We start from the raw sequence: 14,179 nt of genomic DNA, 5'->3' as shown, positions 1-14,179 counted from the left end.
GTCCCAACAGATTTCTGCCTTGTTAAGAGTGCCAACTCGCAGTTTTTGGGTTCTTCAGAATTTTCGTGTGATGCTAGAATATTTGAAATGTTTTTCCAGTCTGAAATGCCGTGAGTTACGATGTTTGTCTTGCCCTTGAACAACCTGCATGATGCACAATAAATGGCACCAGTGCTGCACGAATATACCAAATAATTCCGCAAAATTGATTCTCCATTTACAAGTTTACGAAAAAACCACTATTATTTAAAAATCTTGTTGCTCATAAACGAGTAAAATAATTAGTGTACAACATCTACACAGTAGAACTCTCTGCAGTCTTAAAGGCACTGGACTTTGATGAAGTCGTCACTTTGCAGCTAGTCCTCGTTTGTACTGATTCGCTTAGCGTACTTCTGAGTCTCGAATCTCTCTCTTCTAGGCATTCCAATGTGCAGCGAATCTTTCGAGACAACTTCTGTCGTTACCTGACAGTGCTGAAGTCAGCTTCTGCTCGGTCCCCAGTTACGTGGGTATCAAGGGGGAATGAAGCAGCTGATGTTGCTACGAAGTCTGTTGGTGCAGACGGCGAAGTTCTGCTCCACCTTCTGCCAGCGAGAGACCTGCAGGATGTTTTTTTTAATATTCTTCCCTTCTCAACACATGGCAGGAAGAGTATGATGATGTAACGGGGAACAAGCTTCGCTCTATCGAAATCATCGTTCGTGCATGGCGTTTCCCGTTCCGTCCCTCGCATCGAGAAGAGGTCACTTTTACTCGACTTCGCATTGGACACAGTCGTCTCATCCATGGTCATTTGCTGTAAGGGCTGGACCTTCCACTGAGTCGTGTTTGTAATATTGTTTTAAGTATTCGGCACATCCTTATCGATATCTTAATATCCTCATACAAACATTTCATCTACGCGACTTTTTGTCACAGATGATTAGAGTGTCTTAAGTATTTTTTTAGCTTACTCAGTAGTACAGGCCTTTTACACTGTCTCTGATAGAGTTTTTTAAGAAAATATTCTTACCATTTTAATGTGTTGTGTATATCCTGTGCTGATCCCGTTAAAACCTTGCACTTTTCACCTTTCTCAAGGGCCTCTTTGCAATTCTTTTTAACTTTCAGATAAGGATATTGAATAAGAGTATTTTCCTTCGTATATTGTGAAGGGAGCAAAATGACCATATGTACAAAGGTACCCAAAATTATAAACTCATTCATTCATTCGTTACATTATAAAATCAAGTGTTGGTGACAATTTAGTGTATGCACTGATACCTAATGCCCAGGACCAACTGACCTACCTTAACATTGCACATCCTGTACTTCTTCCTTTCTCCTGGGCAATACCTGCCCCCTTGCGCCGGGGGAGGATTGTTGCAGACCCTCTCTGTGTACTGAACGCCTCCGCCACAAGTCCTGGAGCATTCGTTGAGTGGCCCCCAGGCGCCCCACTGGCCATCCAGGGCTCCTGGCCTCTCCCCCACCGACACGCACTCTCTCTTGTAGCACCACTGCGAAAGCATGTACATTCGTTCATCAAATCTGAAGGACATACAAGATACACAATGTTCATCCTTAAAAGTTTACATGTAGCCCTAATTTATTTTATGGCTGGGGTTTTACCGTAGCTTCTTTCAGCCTCCAGCTAATTGAGGACTGAAAGTGGTACACGTTGTAAGTGCCAAAAGCGAAAGTGTTGGGAAATCGCATCGTTCAGCACATCAGCCCGTACGATCGTTCACACTAGTGCCTTTTTACACGCCCTTTGAACTACTTAGAGGGCATCCAGCCACTTTTCACGTTTACCACATTAAAACTATGGCACATTTCACAGTTTAACGTAGAAAATGGTGTTTGAATTCTTGTGGCACTTACTGCATTTACCAATTTTAGTATTCAATTACGCTACTGAATACAGAAAAGAAAATGAATCAATGGTAATTATTTTAGTTTCTTGGTTCATCGATGATCAAACATTTTGATACGATTCATTTGTAATGCATCGGGATGTGTTTCCTATACTTGAATCTATGAATTTCAGATACGACTTGTTTACTATCCATCCATGTTTCATCCATTCTTCTTAATATTGTTAATTTGTTTCTAAAGATCTGATGAAAAGTTCTCTCACATAATTAGTTCAAAGTGTTTAACATTTAATACATCATGCAATATGAAACATTGCTTTCTACTATATTCTTTATGAATTTTTGCAAGTCGAGCATTATAATATTAATAATCTTTTATTGTAATAATAAATATATTTTTTAAAATGTGGAACCTTTTTCTCTTTGGCTTAAATTGTAAAACATAAACTGGTTCTTGTATTTTACACTCAAATATTTTCCATCTAATGTAGTATTAACTTTTGTTATTCTCTTCTCTGTTAGGCTATTAACTATAGAGATAACAAACTTACTGCATTTTTGGAACTTGAAATGAACGAGTATCCAATGGCATGGACGATCCTGTTCGACCCCACAACTTTTATGAAGCCAATGCTCATTGTGTGGGCAATTGCTTGGTAATACTTCCGCCACTGTACTCACAGAAACAAGGTCTAAAATTCATACCAAATACAGTGAAGTTACTAAACAACCTAAGTGTTCAAATAATTTATGATAGCACTCTAGGAATTGAATTGATAACAAATAGATAAACGTTGGTATACCTTATTCTCTCCACACTTAGTCCCATCTGCTGCAGGTTCATTCATGGATATACAAGAAGAGCCGGCTTCACAGAACAGCGTATTGCAGATGTCCTGGAAGCGAGAGAAAATATAGTAAAGAGTGTGATCTCTTCTGTTATTGCATATAGAAATAACATATGAAAGACATAAGAAGTTCGCATACACAGCGCTACTTGGAATGCTTCCATGGAGTACGAAGAACGTAGCTGCTATTTCCTTTTTGTATATACACATAGTATTCCCATATATTAATCCACAGAAGCTTTCAAATTGTCATATTCCAATGCCAGAGTAGTGGCATATCAAATAATATTAGCATGGACCTTCGCAGGATATTTTCTAGGAAGTGGCAAGCAATGGATTGTTTTCCAAGACGAGGCAAACAAGGTAAACTTCCCCCATAATAGTGTTGTCCCCTCAAAAAACATTTTTTCAATTTGAGGTTATCATGTTCGTGGAATAAATTAACATATATTGTTGTGGATGAAATGAAAATATCTGTGTGAAATATATAATTTTTTATTGACTTCACAGCCCCCTTTGCTCGCCGGTCCCTCGTAGCGGAGTGGTTATCACATCGCGCTACGACGCCAGGGGTCCCGGGCTCGAAACCAGGCCTGGACATTGAAGTTTGTGAGTGTCCATTCATCAATTTCATCACATCATCACTCATCCCCATCTTCGAAAATTAGCCAAACGTGGCACAACAAGCGAAGTAAAATAAAGTAAGTTAATCAATCAATCAATCAATGAAGCCCCCCCCCCTTTCCTCCATTCCCAACGTCCATTAATATTAGTGTTTTCATATAACGTTTGCCATCGTTTTTACATATTACACATTGTTATTAACCGAGGGGAATGTAAAAAATGCGGGCTTGGTGGCCGATCGACTTCCGATCTCTCTCCGTAAAAGTTCCTATACTCTATCCCGGGAATATGTGAAGCAAGGTCGCACAGAAGAACAGGAAGGAGGTGGGCGGAGCGAAGCAGTACACGCTGATACAACCAGTTGGAAACTGCAGTCGCTTTACCTCTCACGCGTTCATTGGTCGAGCCGGCTAAGTCACTACTTGCGCAGAGACTTGCTTTCGTTCGCTCGCTCTAGAGATTTCCGGGACAGAGTATAGGTTCAAATTCCGACCTGGACATAGAGTTCTTTCCGAGTGTCCAGCCATGATTTTCATCTAATAATCACTCATTTCTCATGGCAGAAAAGTTACGCTAAAAAAAACCCAAAAAAAACAACTTATTCCGTTTGATGATGGAGAGCGTTACTATACTCTGTTCCCAGAAATCTATGCTGCAAGCGAACGAAAACAAGTTATCTGCACAAGTAGTAACTCGAGGGCTCGACCAATGAACACGCGAAAGGGAAAGAGATTCCATGGATAGGGCAAGGCGACTGCCGTTTGCAGCAGTGCGCACTGCTTTGCTCCGCCCACTCTCTTTCTCCCTTTCTCTGCCATCATTAGAGGCATTGTTTACGCATGTGACATACTAAGAAAATGCTTATTTTTATTACTGAAAGGTTATTATTCAAATATAATTCCTACCTCAGACAAAATCGGATGAAATGATTTTAATTATGTTAGTGGATAGTTTACAATTCTTATAAAAAACTTTCCGAAATATGTAAAGAAATAGAAAGGTGTCGTCCTAGTTAGTTGCGAATAGTTCTAATTGCGAACACTTGCTACTTAAACAGGATTAACCTTGAAGGGCAGTTACTTAATTGCGAACACAATTTCTACTTTGGACCTACAACTTTCTCTTTTACTTCCTGTGTCTTATTATCAATTTTTTTCAGGAACTTTGAGGCTGGTCAGTGCCTTGTTGGAACATAGATAATTCGACATGATAAAGTCGTTGCAAAGTATAAATAATTTAATAATAAAAGTTTGGCCTATTTTATATAACGACTACACATACATAGAAGATACCTTACCTGAACCCAATTTGCTGATTTATGGTACAATGTATGTATGCATTCAGCACTTGGAAATGATTCTTTAGCAATTTGAATTGTTTGTATCTGAAACTACGTAGTGTGTATAATTATTTGATTATTTCTTTCAGTAAATTCTGTCCAGGGAGAGATTTTTCACAATTTATCTTTACAAGGAACAATTGCATAAGAAGATGGGAATAACACTGATTCCTAAAAGAAAGGAAACATACCCCATATTTATGGTCATATCCATATCGCTGGTTTCGATATACTGTAGCATGTCACTGATTTGTATATTCCTTCTTTATGTGATTATAGTGCAATATAATTAGTTCTCTAAACCAGAGTCGTAAATCGTTTTCACTAATATTGAAGAGACTTGAGCAGCTGTGAAGCTAGACTAGACTTATGTTGATCTAAATTCCACACGATATAAATTGTCATAATTCGCTGTTTCTGCCTAACCGAAATGCCCTGACGAAATTAAATGTTTCAAATGTAATTATTGTACAAACAATTTTTGCTCTTACTTCAAATCAGTAGTAAAGGTAATTATAAATTGGTCCTTTGTTAAAAATTTTAGGGGAAAGGCATGGAATTGTCTAGTCTGCAGATTACATGTACATGTACTACGATGATTGTACCCAGTCTTCAGAAAGTAATAATTTACAACAGTTGCAAGTAACTCGTTACTCTCAGAGCGTGGATATGTCTTATGCATCTTCCAATAGACAAGTACCTGACAGCATCGAACCACTTACTTCAGTAACTGGGCACGCAGGAAGGCCGAACATCTCCCTGCATTGACGCTCGCCGTCGTAGAAAGACCCTGGCAACAGAAGCGGGTACACGGGTTCGTGGTCTGAGGGTTCATCCAAGAAGCAGGAGCCGAATCCATTTCTGAAAACAGGAACGTTAGAATAACAACTATTCTCCATTCGCTAAAAGAACGAAGTTAATGTAAGGTAAACCACGTGACTTCCGAGAAAGAGTTCCTGTCATGTTTGTTAGATCTGCTGTTATTTTGCTCATGTATGTATTCATAGGCGCACACAGAATCCAAAACGTGTCAATTGACACATCTCCAGTAACACATTAATGCATAAACTGCAAATGATGAACTTTTTGTTGTGTCAAAATGCACACAGAAATGCATAAAAGGGCACTTTTATCAGCTGGTGTTCCGTGTGATGCACTGAAAATGCATCGATTTGGAAGATCAGATAGGATAATTTCAAACATAACAAAATTCCACATTTAGCTTTTCAATTGATGCATTAAAAGTGAACTGTAAGGCCTGATATCAAACATTTGTGCTCCAAGCACCAATCGCAAGTCTCACATTGATAAAACAAAACTCATTTTAGTGATTACCATTGCAGTAAATTGTATTCTTCTGGATGCTTGTTTGTTCCTTATATTATCTTTCAATAAAAAACTAACTATCATACTGGAGTACGTAATAATTTCACAATAAATTTAACTTGCTCCTGATAACATATTCTACTTAGATTTAAGATTAAAAAGTTTCTAATTTCATTTCCAAAGGTGCCTCGAGCGGAAAAAGGTTGGGAATCCCTGACCTGAGTGAGGCAGGGCACATAACGCTCGTAAGGGGGAAGTGATTATTTCAAGATCTTTGTGTCTGGTTTTTATTGCGTATGACTGTACATCTTTCGGGCACAACAATGCGGAAGTAAGAATTAGGCATTGTTGGCAACTAGAGCAGTATCTATGCAACGGCGTTCTCATACTTGTATCATCCTCTACTGCGTGACTCATGAGTACATGTAATAGTACGTAGTTTATGATATTCTATTTGCATAGTTTTCTTTAGGACCAGGAAAATGACAATAGGCCTAATATTATTCTACTCTTAACATGTCGAGTTATATGTTTGACTCCATTAAGTGAATTTTAGTTACCACTTTTAGTTAAGTCTTGCCAGTGACGGAGATTGGGTTCCAAAACTCTGGGAAAAGAACAGTTAAGTTTCCCTTGGCGCATAAAGTTTAGCATGGTGCGGGATCTAAAGTGGATAAAAGTGGGGACTGCGGGCAGCCGACCCCCTCACGCCTCCATGATCGCCGCCACTAAGTCTTAGCATTTTGTGCCGTCGCGAACGTTCACCAATGATCTTGAATGTCTGATTATGGTGATGTGATTGTTGTGCCCAGAATTTTACTCTTTCACGTTGAATATATTAGAATAGTGTTTCCTGGTCTAGTGCCACTCTTATTTCTACTTAATTAGGTGTTCTTGGGTCATAGACCTTCCTCAGCAAGTGTGCAAAGATAGGATGGCTTCGAGCCTTACGACCCAAGAAACACGATAGTCGAGTAGATAAAGTTGTTCTATGTGTTTGTTGTCTTTGTAGGTTAGGTTACTTAAGTATTCTTGGGTCGTAGACCTTCCTCAGGAAGTGTGCAGAGATAGGGTGGCCTCGAGCCTTAGGACCCAAGAAACACGATAGTCGAGTAGATAAAGTTGTTCTCTGTGTGTGTTGTCCTTGTATGCTACGTTTTTTAGGTGTTCTTGGGTCGTAGACCTTCCTCAGGAAGTGTGCAGAGATAGTGTGGCCTCGAGCCTTAGGACCCAAGAAACACGATAGTCGAGTACATAAAGTTGTTCTATGTGTGTGTTGTCTTTGTAGGTTAGGTTACTTAAGTATTCTTGGGTCGTAGACCTTCCTCAGCAAGTGTGCAAAGATAGGATGGCCTCGAGCCTTACGACCCAAGAAACACGATAGTCGAGTTGATAAAGTTGTTCTCTGTGTGTGTTGTCCTTGTATGCTACGTTTTTTAAGTGTTCTTGGGTCGTATACCTTCCTCAGGAAGTGTGCAGAGATAGGGTGGCCTCGAGCCTTAGGACCCAAGAAACACGATAGTCGACTGATAAGGTTGTTCTATGTGTTTGTCATCCTTGTATGTTAGGTTACTTAAGTGTTCTTGGGTCACAGACCTTCCTCAGCAAGTGTGCAGAGATAGGGTGGCCTCGAGCCTTATGACCCAAGAAACACGATAGTCGAGTAGATAAAGTTGTTCTCTGTGTGTGTTGTCCTTGTATGCTACGTTTTTTAGGTGTTCTTGGGTCGTAGACCTTCCTCAGGAAGTGTGCAGAGATAGTGTGGCCTCGAGCCTTAGGACCCAAGAAACACGATAGTCGAGTACATAAAGTTGTTCTATGTGTGTGTTGTCTTTGTAGGTTAGGTTACTTAAGTATTCTTGGGTCGTAGACCTTCCTCAGCAAGTGTGCAAAGATAGGATGGCCTCGAGCCTTACGACCCAAGAAACACGATAGTCGAGTTGATAAAGTTGTTCTCTGTGTGTGTTGTCCTTGTATGCTACGTTTTTTAAGTGTTCTTGGGTCGTATACCTTCCTCAGGAAGTGTGCAGAGATAGGGTGGCCTCGAGCCTTAGGACCCAAGAAACACGATAGTCGACTGATAAGGTTGTTCTATGTGTTTGTCATCCTTGTATGTTAGGTTACTTAAGTGTTCTTGGGTCACAGACCTTCCTCAGCAAGTGTGCAGAGATAGGGTGGCCTCGAGCCTTATGACCCAAGAAACACGATAGTCGAGTAGATAAAGTTGTTCTCTGTGTGTGTTGTCCTTGTATGCTACGTTTTTTAGGTGTTCTTGGGTCGTAAACCTTCCTCTGTAAGTGTGCAGAGATAGGGTGGCCTCGAGACTTACGACCAAAGAAACACAATAGTCGAGTAGATAAAGTTGTTCTATGTGTGTATGTTTCATCATCAATTTCGTTCTCATGGTAGCTATTAGTTACCAACTGGCAGAAAGTGACCCTAAATATCGGGAAAGAATACAAATGCTTTTAGTTTAATCCTCTACGTTAACCGTAACACTATGAGGATGGATTGTGACCAGACAAATTATATAAATGTGAAACACGCATGCCTGTTCTAGGATTCAAACCCAAGCCATTCAGTGCCAATTGAGGGCCGTAGTTGGTTCCTCGGCTCAAGGCCGTAAGGTACAAGCGGCCTTGCGTCCCTCTCCAACTCTAAACAAAAGAGGCCCTCACAGATGGTAGAGACTTTGACGCAGTTGTGGGGCTTTCCACCAACATCTACCTGTACCCGTTGGCAGTTATCCTATTTGCAGATGATACAGTGAAGACGAGGCAGGTGTCAACAAATCAACGACTAAAATGAAAGAAGTTCTAAAGAGTGGTTATACAATAAAATGAAACGTCATAATAAACCAAGATTGTGGTGTACAGAAGAAAATTCGAACCCCGAAGAACGAATATCATGATAAATCAATATTTAGACAACACGTATGTACTTGTAGTCATGGTAACTCTTTCTTATTCTGTATTTGTCATAGGACGCAGCTATATTTTGTCTAATTTTTCTTTAGCGTTTTTGCACACATATTCAATTCTTACAATGATGTAAGTGGAATATTTTTTAGCCTCTTATGAAAAGCTTGAAAAGGTATGCCGTAGACATTTATGAGAGCTACTTTTCTCCCTCATGGCTACAAAATATCAATCTCTCCGCTCTTTCTCTTCAACATCAAGAAATGTTAGGAAAGTTCTCTTGAAACCGTTAAAATGTTGATTTCAAATCTGAGGTGGTAATGAAGAACAAAAGAAACATTTGCCTTGCAATATCTTGCACGTTCACATTGCTGAAACTTTTTGGCTGCCTTGACAATTTTCTGAGAGAGGTTGAATTAAAGTGTGTTTTGAACTGGGATATAAGTTGAAAATTCTGTGATGTTATGTTTAGAGGTAATCGTCAAGGAAATATATTAGAGAGACAGCCAGGTAAGAAATGAAAGAAGCAACAGAGGGGAATAGAAGAAACTTATATAAATTACATAAAAGATAAATAGAAAATATATAAGAACAGAAATAGAAATAAGATGGAGAGAGAGAGAGAGAGAGAGAGAGACACGAGAGTTAGATAACTTGATGGAAAAAAGAAACAGAAATGGTTCCAAATTTTGCTCCCCCATTTTCTTCTCCATTATCCTCTTTCTTCTCTGCCTTTTTACTATTTTTTTCTTTCTTTCGAGCAGTACCGTGATATTAGCACCCTAAGATGCATGCGCTATAACACGTCGAAGGTCGAGAACTCGGAGACAAGATAACTTAAGCTGGCAAGGTGAGGTTTCTAGGTTAGTTAGTTATACGACGTACGCTTTTAGAAGGAACATGAGTTCAGCCAATACGCAGCCAGTGCTGTCGCGCTGCTGCCAAACCAACTGCTAGCGGAAAGGAAACGCAGAGATTTCGCCGTGTCCAATATTCAGCTTTTTATATATAATGCATGCACGTGATATTTGAGAACAATGAAATATAATCCTGTGTAGAATTCTTTACTATATATCATATCACTGCAGCATATAAGAGAAACTCGTACCTGAATGAAGTTTGAAGGTATTTATTGTAGAGGAACTGCAAGACCATCATCACTCTCGTTTCTGTTTTCTGGTATGTTTCCCAGGAGATTTGAATAGGGGTTCAACGATTTCTGGGGTAGATATTTTACCCTGTTTTATAATACGCAACACGGTGTGCACACACACCCCACACGCTTTAGCCGTAAGTTCTCGACTCTGAGAAAACACTGTTTCAGCACGCACTTCTTCCGACGCCAATTCATTGAAGCAAGGATACACTAGATTTCTGTCTTGTGAACGTAAAGTAATATTTTACTCTTGGTGCCTGTACTACTTGTAATAGGTTTCAAGAGCGACATTATTAATTTGATTTGATTTACTTTATTTTATATAACTTTTCTGTGACTTTTCGCTAATTACGAAGATGGGAATGAGTGATGATATGATGTAATTGATGGATGAACATTCACAAAATCCATGTTCAGGCCGGGATTTAAACCCGGGATCCCTGGCGTCGTAGCGTGATATGCTAACCACTCCACCATGGGGGCCAGCGCGAAATTATTAAGTAACACTCGCGGAAGACACACTATTGCATAACTATCGAACATAGTTGGACTTCACGGCGCGCTACGACGCCAGGGGTCCCGGGTTCGAATCCCGGCTAGGGCATAAGTGTTCGTAAGTGTTCCTTCATCAATTTCATCATATCATCATCCATCCTCATCTTTGCGATTAGCCAAAAGTAAAAGAAAAGCGAATGAAAATAAACCAACATTTAATCAATAAATAAGGGCCATATTGAATCGTCTCACAACTGTTCTTCGTGGCTTATGGGTACAATTATCTTACACCGCCCTTGTTCCCTTGTTGCGAAAACGCTGAAATGAAAGTGACTCAGACTCACAATGTTCATAAACGCCCACGACAATGAAGGGCTATTGTTCGTATTCAGCCGAATTTGATACCCATAGCTTCACCAAGACACAACTCAGCGGGGTTAACAAGGTTGCAAAAAAAAAAAAAAAAGACGGAACACTGAAGGAAAACGAAGGGTCATTGTGTGTGTGTAGAGACGCGCTGTTTCCCTTGTTTCTTCGAGAAACAATATCTCCGGCTGTAGGCGACGGAAATGCATGGGACTTGGACAGTCAGGTTCATAATGTCGTGTCCCATGCAATGATGAACCTTAAAGTCGCGAGTTTTATAAATAACTTACTGCGCGCAAACCTAACTGTACAACGTTGCACTCCTGCTATTGGCTGGTCGCCAAGGACACGTTCTCTGTAACTCCGCCCGATATCGCTTCTAAAACCGTGCGTCGTATAGTAAGGCTAAACTATGCGCCTCCACCGGGTTTCGAACTCGGGACCCATCGATTACAAGGCGACGACGACGCTACCACTGCGCCATCGGGAGGCCCTTCATAGTGATTCGGGTCGCATTTTAAACTGTTGGTCCAGTCCCGATTAGCCTTCATGTGCATAAAGTGGACTTAAAAACACCAAAACCACTTTATATAAAACACCAAACCAAACGAATGACTATTATATTACATGTATTTGTTGTCGGTCCCCGTGGCGGAGTTGTTAATACATCGCGTTACGACGCCAGGGGTCCCGGGTTTCAACCGTGGCCTAAGCATGAATGTTTATGAGTGTCCATTCATCACCAGACACCCTCTCTCCCACCACTAAATCGTCTCGAATTACTAATCTGCACACTTCTTACTAGATCTTTACAAATTCATGGTGATGAAGAACTTTTAACAGATAAAAATTAACAACACATAGAGGCTTTTAAACTTCCTACCACTCCCAATTAGTAACTTTGTCAACTTTAAATCCGTAACATATTAAGTCTTTTATCCCATTTCATACACTTTACACTAGTATTACTAACCTGTTCTCTCTAACTTTATGATCTTAAAATCAATAATTGTAAATCTAACATAATAACATTTCAACACCACTAACACATTTACATGTAAACCAATGATTATTCCGGTCTCCGAATAATCATTGTTCCTTTTCCTGGTATGGTTGGTTGGTTGATTTGGTGTTTTAAGTCCACTTTATGCACAGTAAGGCTAATCGGGACTGGACCTAAAGTGGGATCCGAACAACTATGTGCCTCCTCTGGGTATCGAACCCGGGACCGCTTGATTACAAGGCGACTTTTTCTGGTATGATATTAAACCATATCATCATGTAAAAAAATGGAAATTGCAAATAAAGAATAATGAACAAGGATAAACAGGGAAATCCAGTAAGTACTTCGGGTAACTGACGTTCCGTTATAATTTAAGGCACCGTGGCAATAGCGCATACCTCCGAATGTATGCGGGTGGAGAAGGGCATTTTTCGGCGGTTCCCCCCTTTATGTCCATTCATCAATTTCATCATATCATCACTTATCCCCATCTTCGCAAATCAGCCAAAAGTGGCACAAAAAGCGAAGTAAAATAAAGCAATAAATAAACATGTATTTGTTAATTTTTGTATGATTTATTTTAACAATTTAACAGTAAAGACATGTGATTCAAGTTATTTGGTTCTCGACCAGCTTAATTAGAGCTTCTTGTTTAATTTGATTTTTGTTATTCAGTGTCGCTTTTCTGACGGTTGGGACTAATCGCAACGAAGAGGATAAGTGACTATATAATGGAATTGATGAAGGGACATACACAAAAACCTATGTCCAGGCCGGTATTTTAACCAGGCAACCTTGGCGTCGTTACGCGCATGTTTTCCACTACGTTACGGAGGTTGGCGCATAACGTCTTGTGTTAACACGTTAACTGTCATTTGAGTTGTATTTAACTCACGCTGGTTTTATGCCGGGACCTCGTGAAACGTCTTTAACTCACATGCCTCTTTACCTTGAGAGCCTTGTGGTGCACAGGCAACTCACGATACAATGCCACACATGTTACGTCAAGATTGACCCTGTGAACAAAATGGTTCATGAAAATCTTATTTAGTGATACTCTTATTGTTACAAGTAATACAAACAATTTAAAAAGCGTGGATCAAATGAATACATGTATTATATTCTTTATATTTATTTTTGCCTTTAAACTTCACTCATGAACTGTTTTCAAGTTTTTCCGATCGCGCGTTTGGCCTTGAATTAGCTCCTCGAACGATATATATGCAATAGTATACGGTAGAGTCATATTACAAATAACAAAAGACTCAACGTTCAGAAAAAGGCAATAACTATGTTCAGGAAAAATAATAACAATGCTCGGAAGAAACAATAATAATGCTCGAAAAAAACAATAAATATCCTGTGAGCCAAATATGACTCACGTGGCATGCAGCGTAATAATTGATTCTAGGGCAGCGTGAGTTGCATATATGACTCATGCACATAAAATAATTAAAAATAACAATTTTTCATCTATTCATCAAGAAACACATTGCTTTCAAAGTTCTTATTATATTCTCGTAATAAAACATCGTGGCCCCAGGTTTTTTTTTTCTTTTGTGGCAGTCATCAAGCTTAGCCACTCAATCCTGATATAAGTGTTGTGTTAGTAGGGCAAAACATGTTTGTACTGTATGTACCAGGGCGTTAATTGCAAGTGTCCAAATTTAAGAGTATTTATTAGGCGATATACAAGGTGTCTGGATTGTAACTGACAGTTTAAACCGAGCTTTTTGTTAATAAGGCATTGCAAAGCAATTTTGTGAGTTTGGATCAGCAAATTTTCATGCATGTACAACTAGCGGTGGCGGCGCTAGTGTCGCTCAAACAAAAATGGCGTCGATACAGGAAAAAGCACAATATGTGTGGTGGTATGCAAAGTTAAAAAGTGTTGTGAAAGTGCAACCAAACTTTTGCTGTGTGTTTCACAAGGGTCCTTTATCATGCAACACAATCAAGGAATGGAAGGAACATTTTTTATCGACAGGGAGTGTGATGAAACGTCACGGTGGCGCCAAACCTTGAGTGTCGGACGTGCCTGAGGAAACGCGACAGTTAATCTCTGTGTACCTGGACTTCTTTATTTGGAGGTATATTAAAGACATTGTGATTCTGTCCAAAAGACAGATGATCTACGAGAACTGGAGGACCGTATTCGAAATGCTCTTGCTTCTGTAACTCTTCAGATGCTACAGAACACGTGGAGGGAGATTGAATACAGGCTGGACATTCTCCGTACAACAAA

The 14,179-nt window shown here is 39.7% G+C and overlaps 1 protein-coding gene across 1 annotated transcript in view; it reads right to left on the bottom strand.

Annotated features, from left to right (window-relative positions):
* LOC145999229 (A disintegrin and metalloproteinase with thrombospondin motifs 7-like) overlaps nt 1-14,179 on the bottom strand; it is a 74,993-nt gene that overhangs the window by 40,623 nt on the left and 20,191 nt on the right. Inside the window, exons 8-10 of the mRNA XM_083136164.1 lie at nt 5,393-5,531; nt 2,663-2,755; nt 1,293-1,502 (exon numbers count right to left, since the gene is read on the bottom strand). Of these exons, the coding sequence (XP_082992290.1) occupies nt 1,293-1,502; nt 2,663-2,755; nt 5,393-5,531 (442 nt within the window). The remainder of the gene's footprint in view (nt 1-1,292; nt 1,503-2,662; nt 2,756-5,392; nt 5,532-14,179) is intronic.

The sequence above is a fragment of the Lepisma saccharinum genome, chromosome 15 (assembly GCF_977018435.1).
Source record: "Lepisma saccharinum chromosome 15, izLepSacc3.1, whole genome shotgun sequence".
Classification (NCBI taxonomy): domain Eukaryota; kingdom Metazoa; phylum Arthropoda; class Insecta; order Zygentoma; family Lepismatidae; genus Lepisma; species Lepisma saccharinum.
Note: the sequence above shows the minus strand (reverse complement) of the source record. Positions and strands in the feature narration are given on the sequence as shown.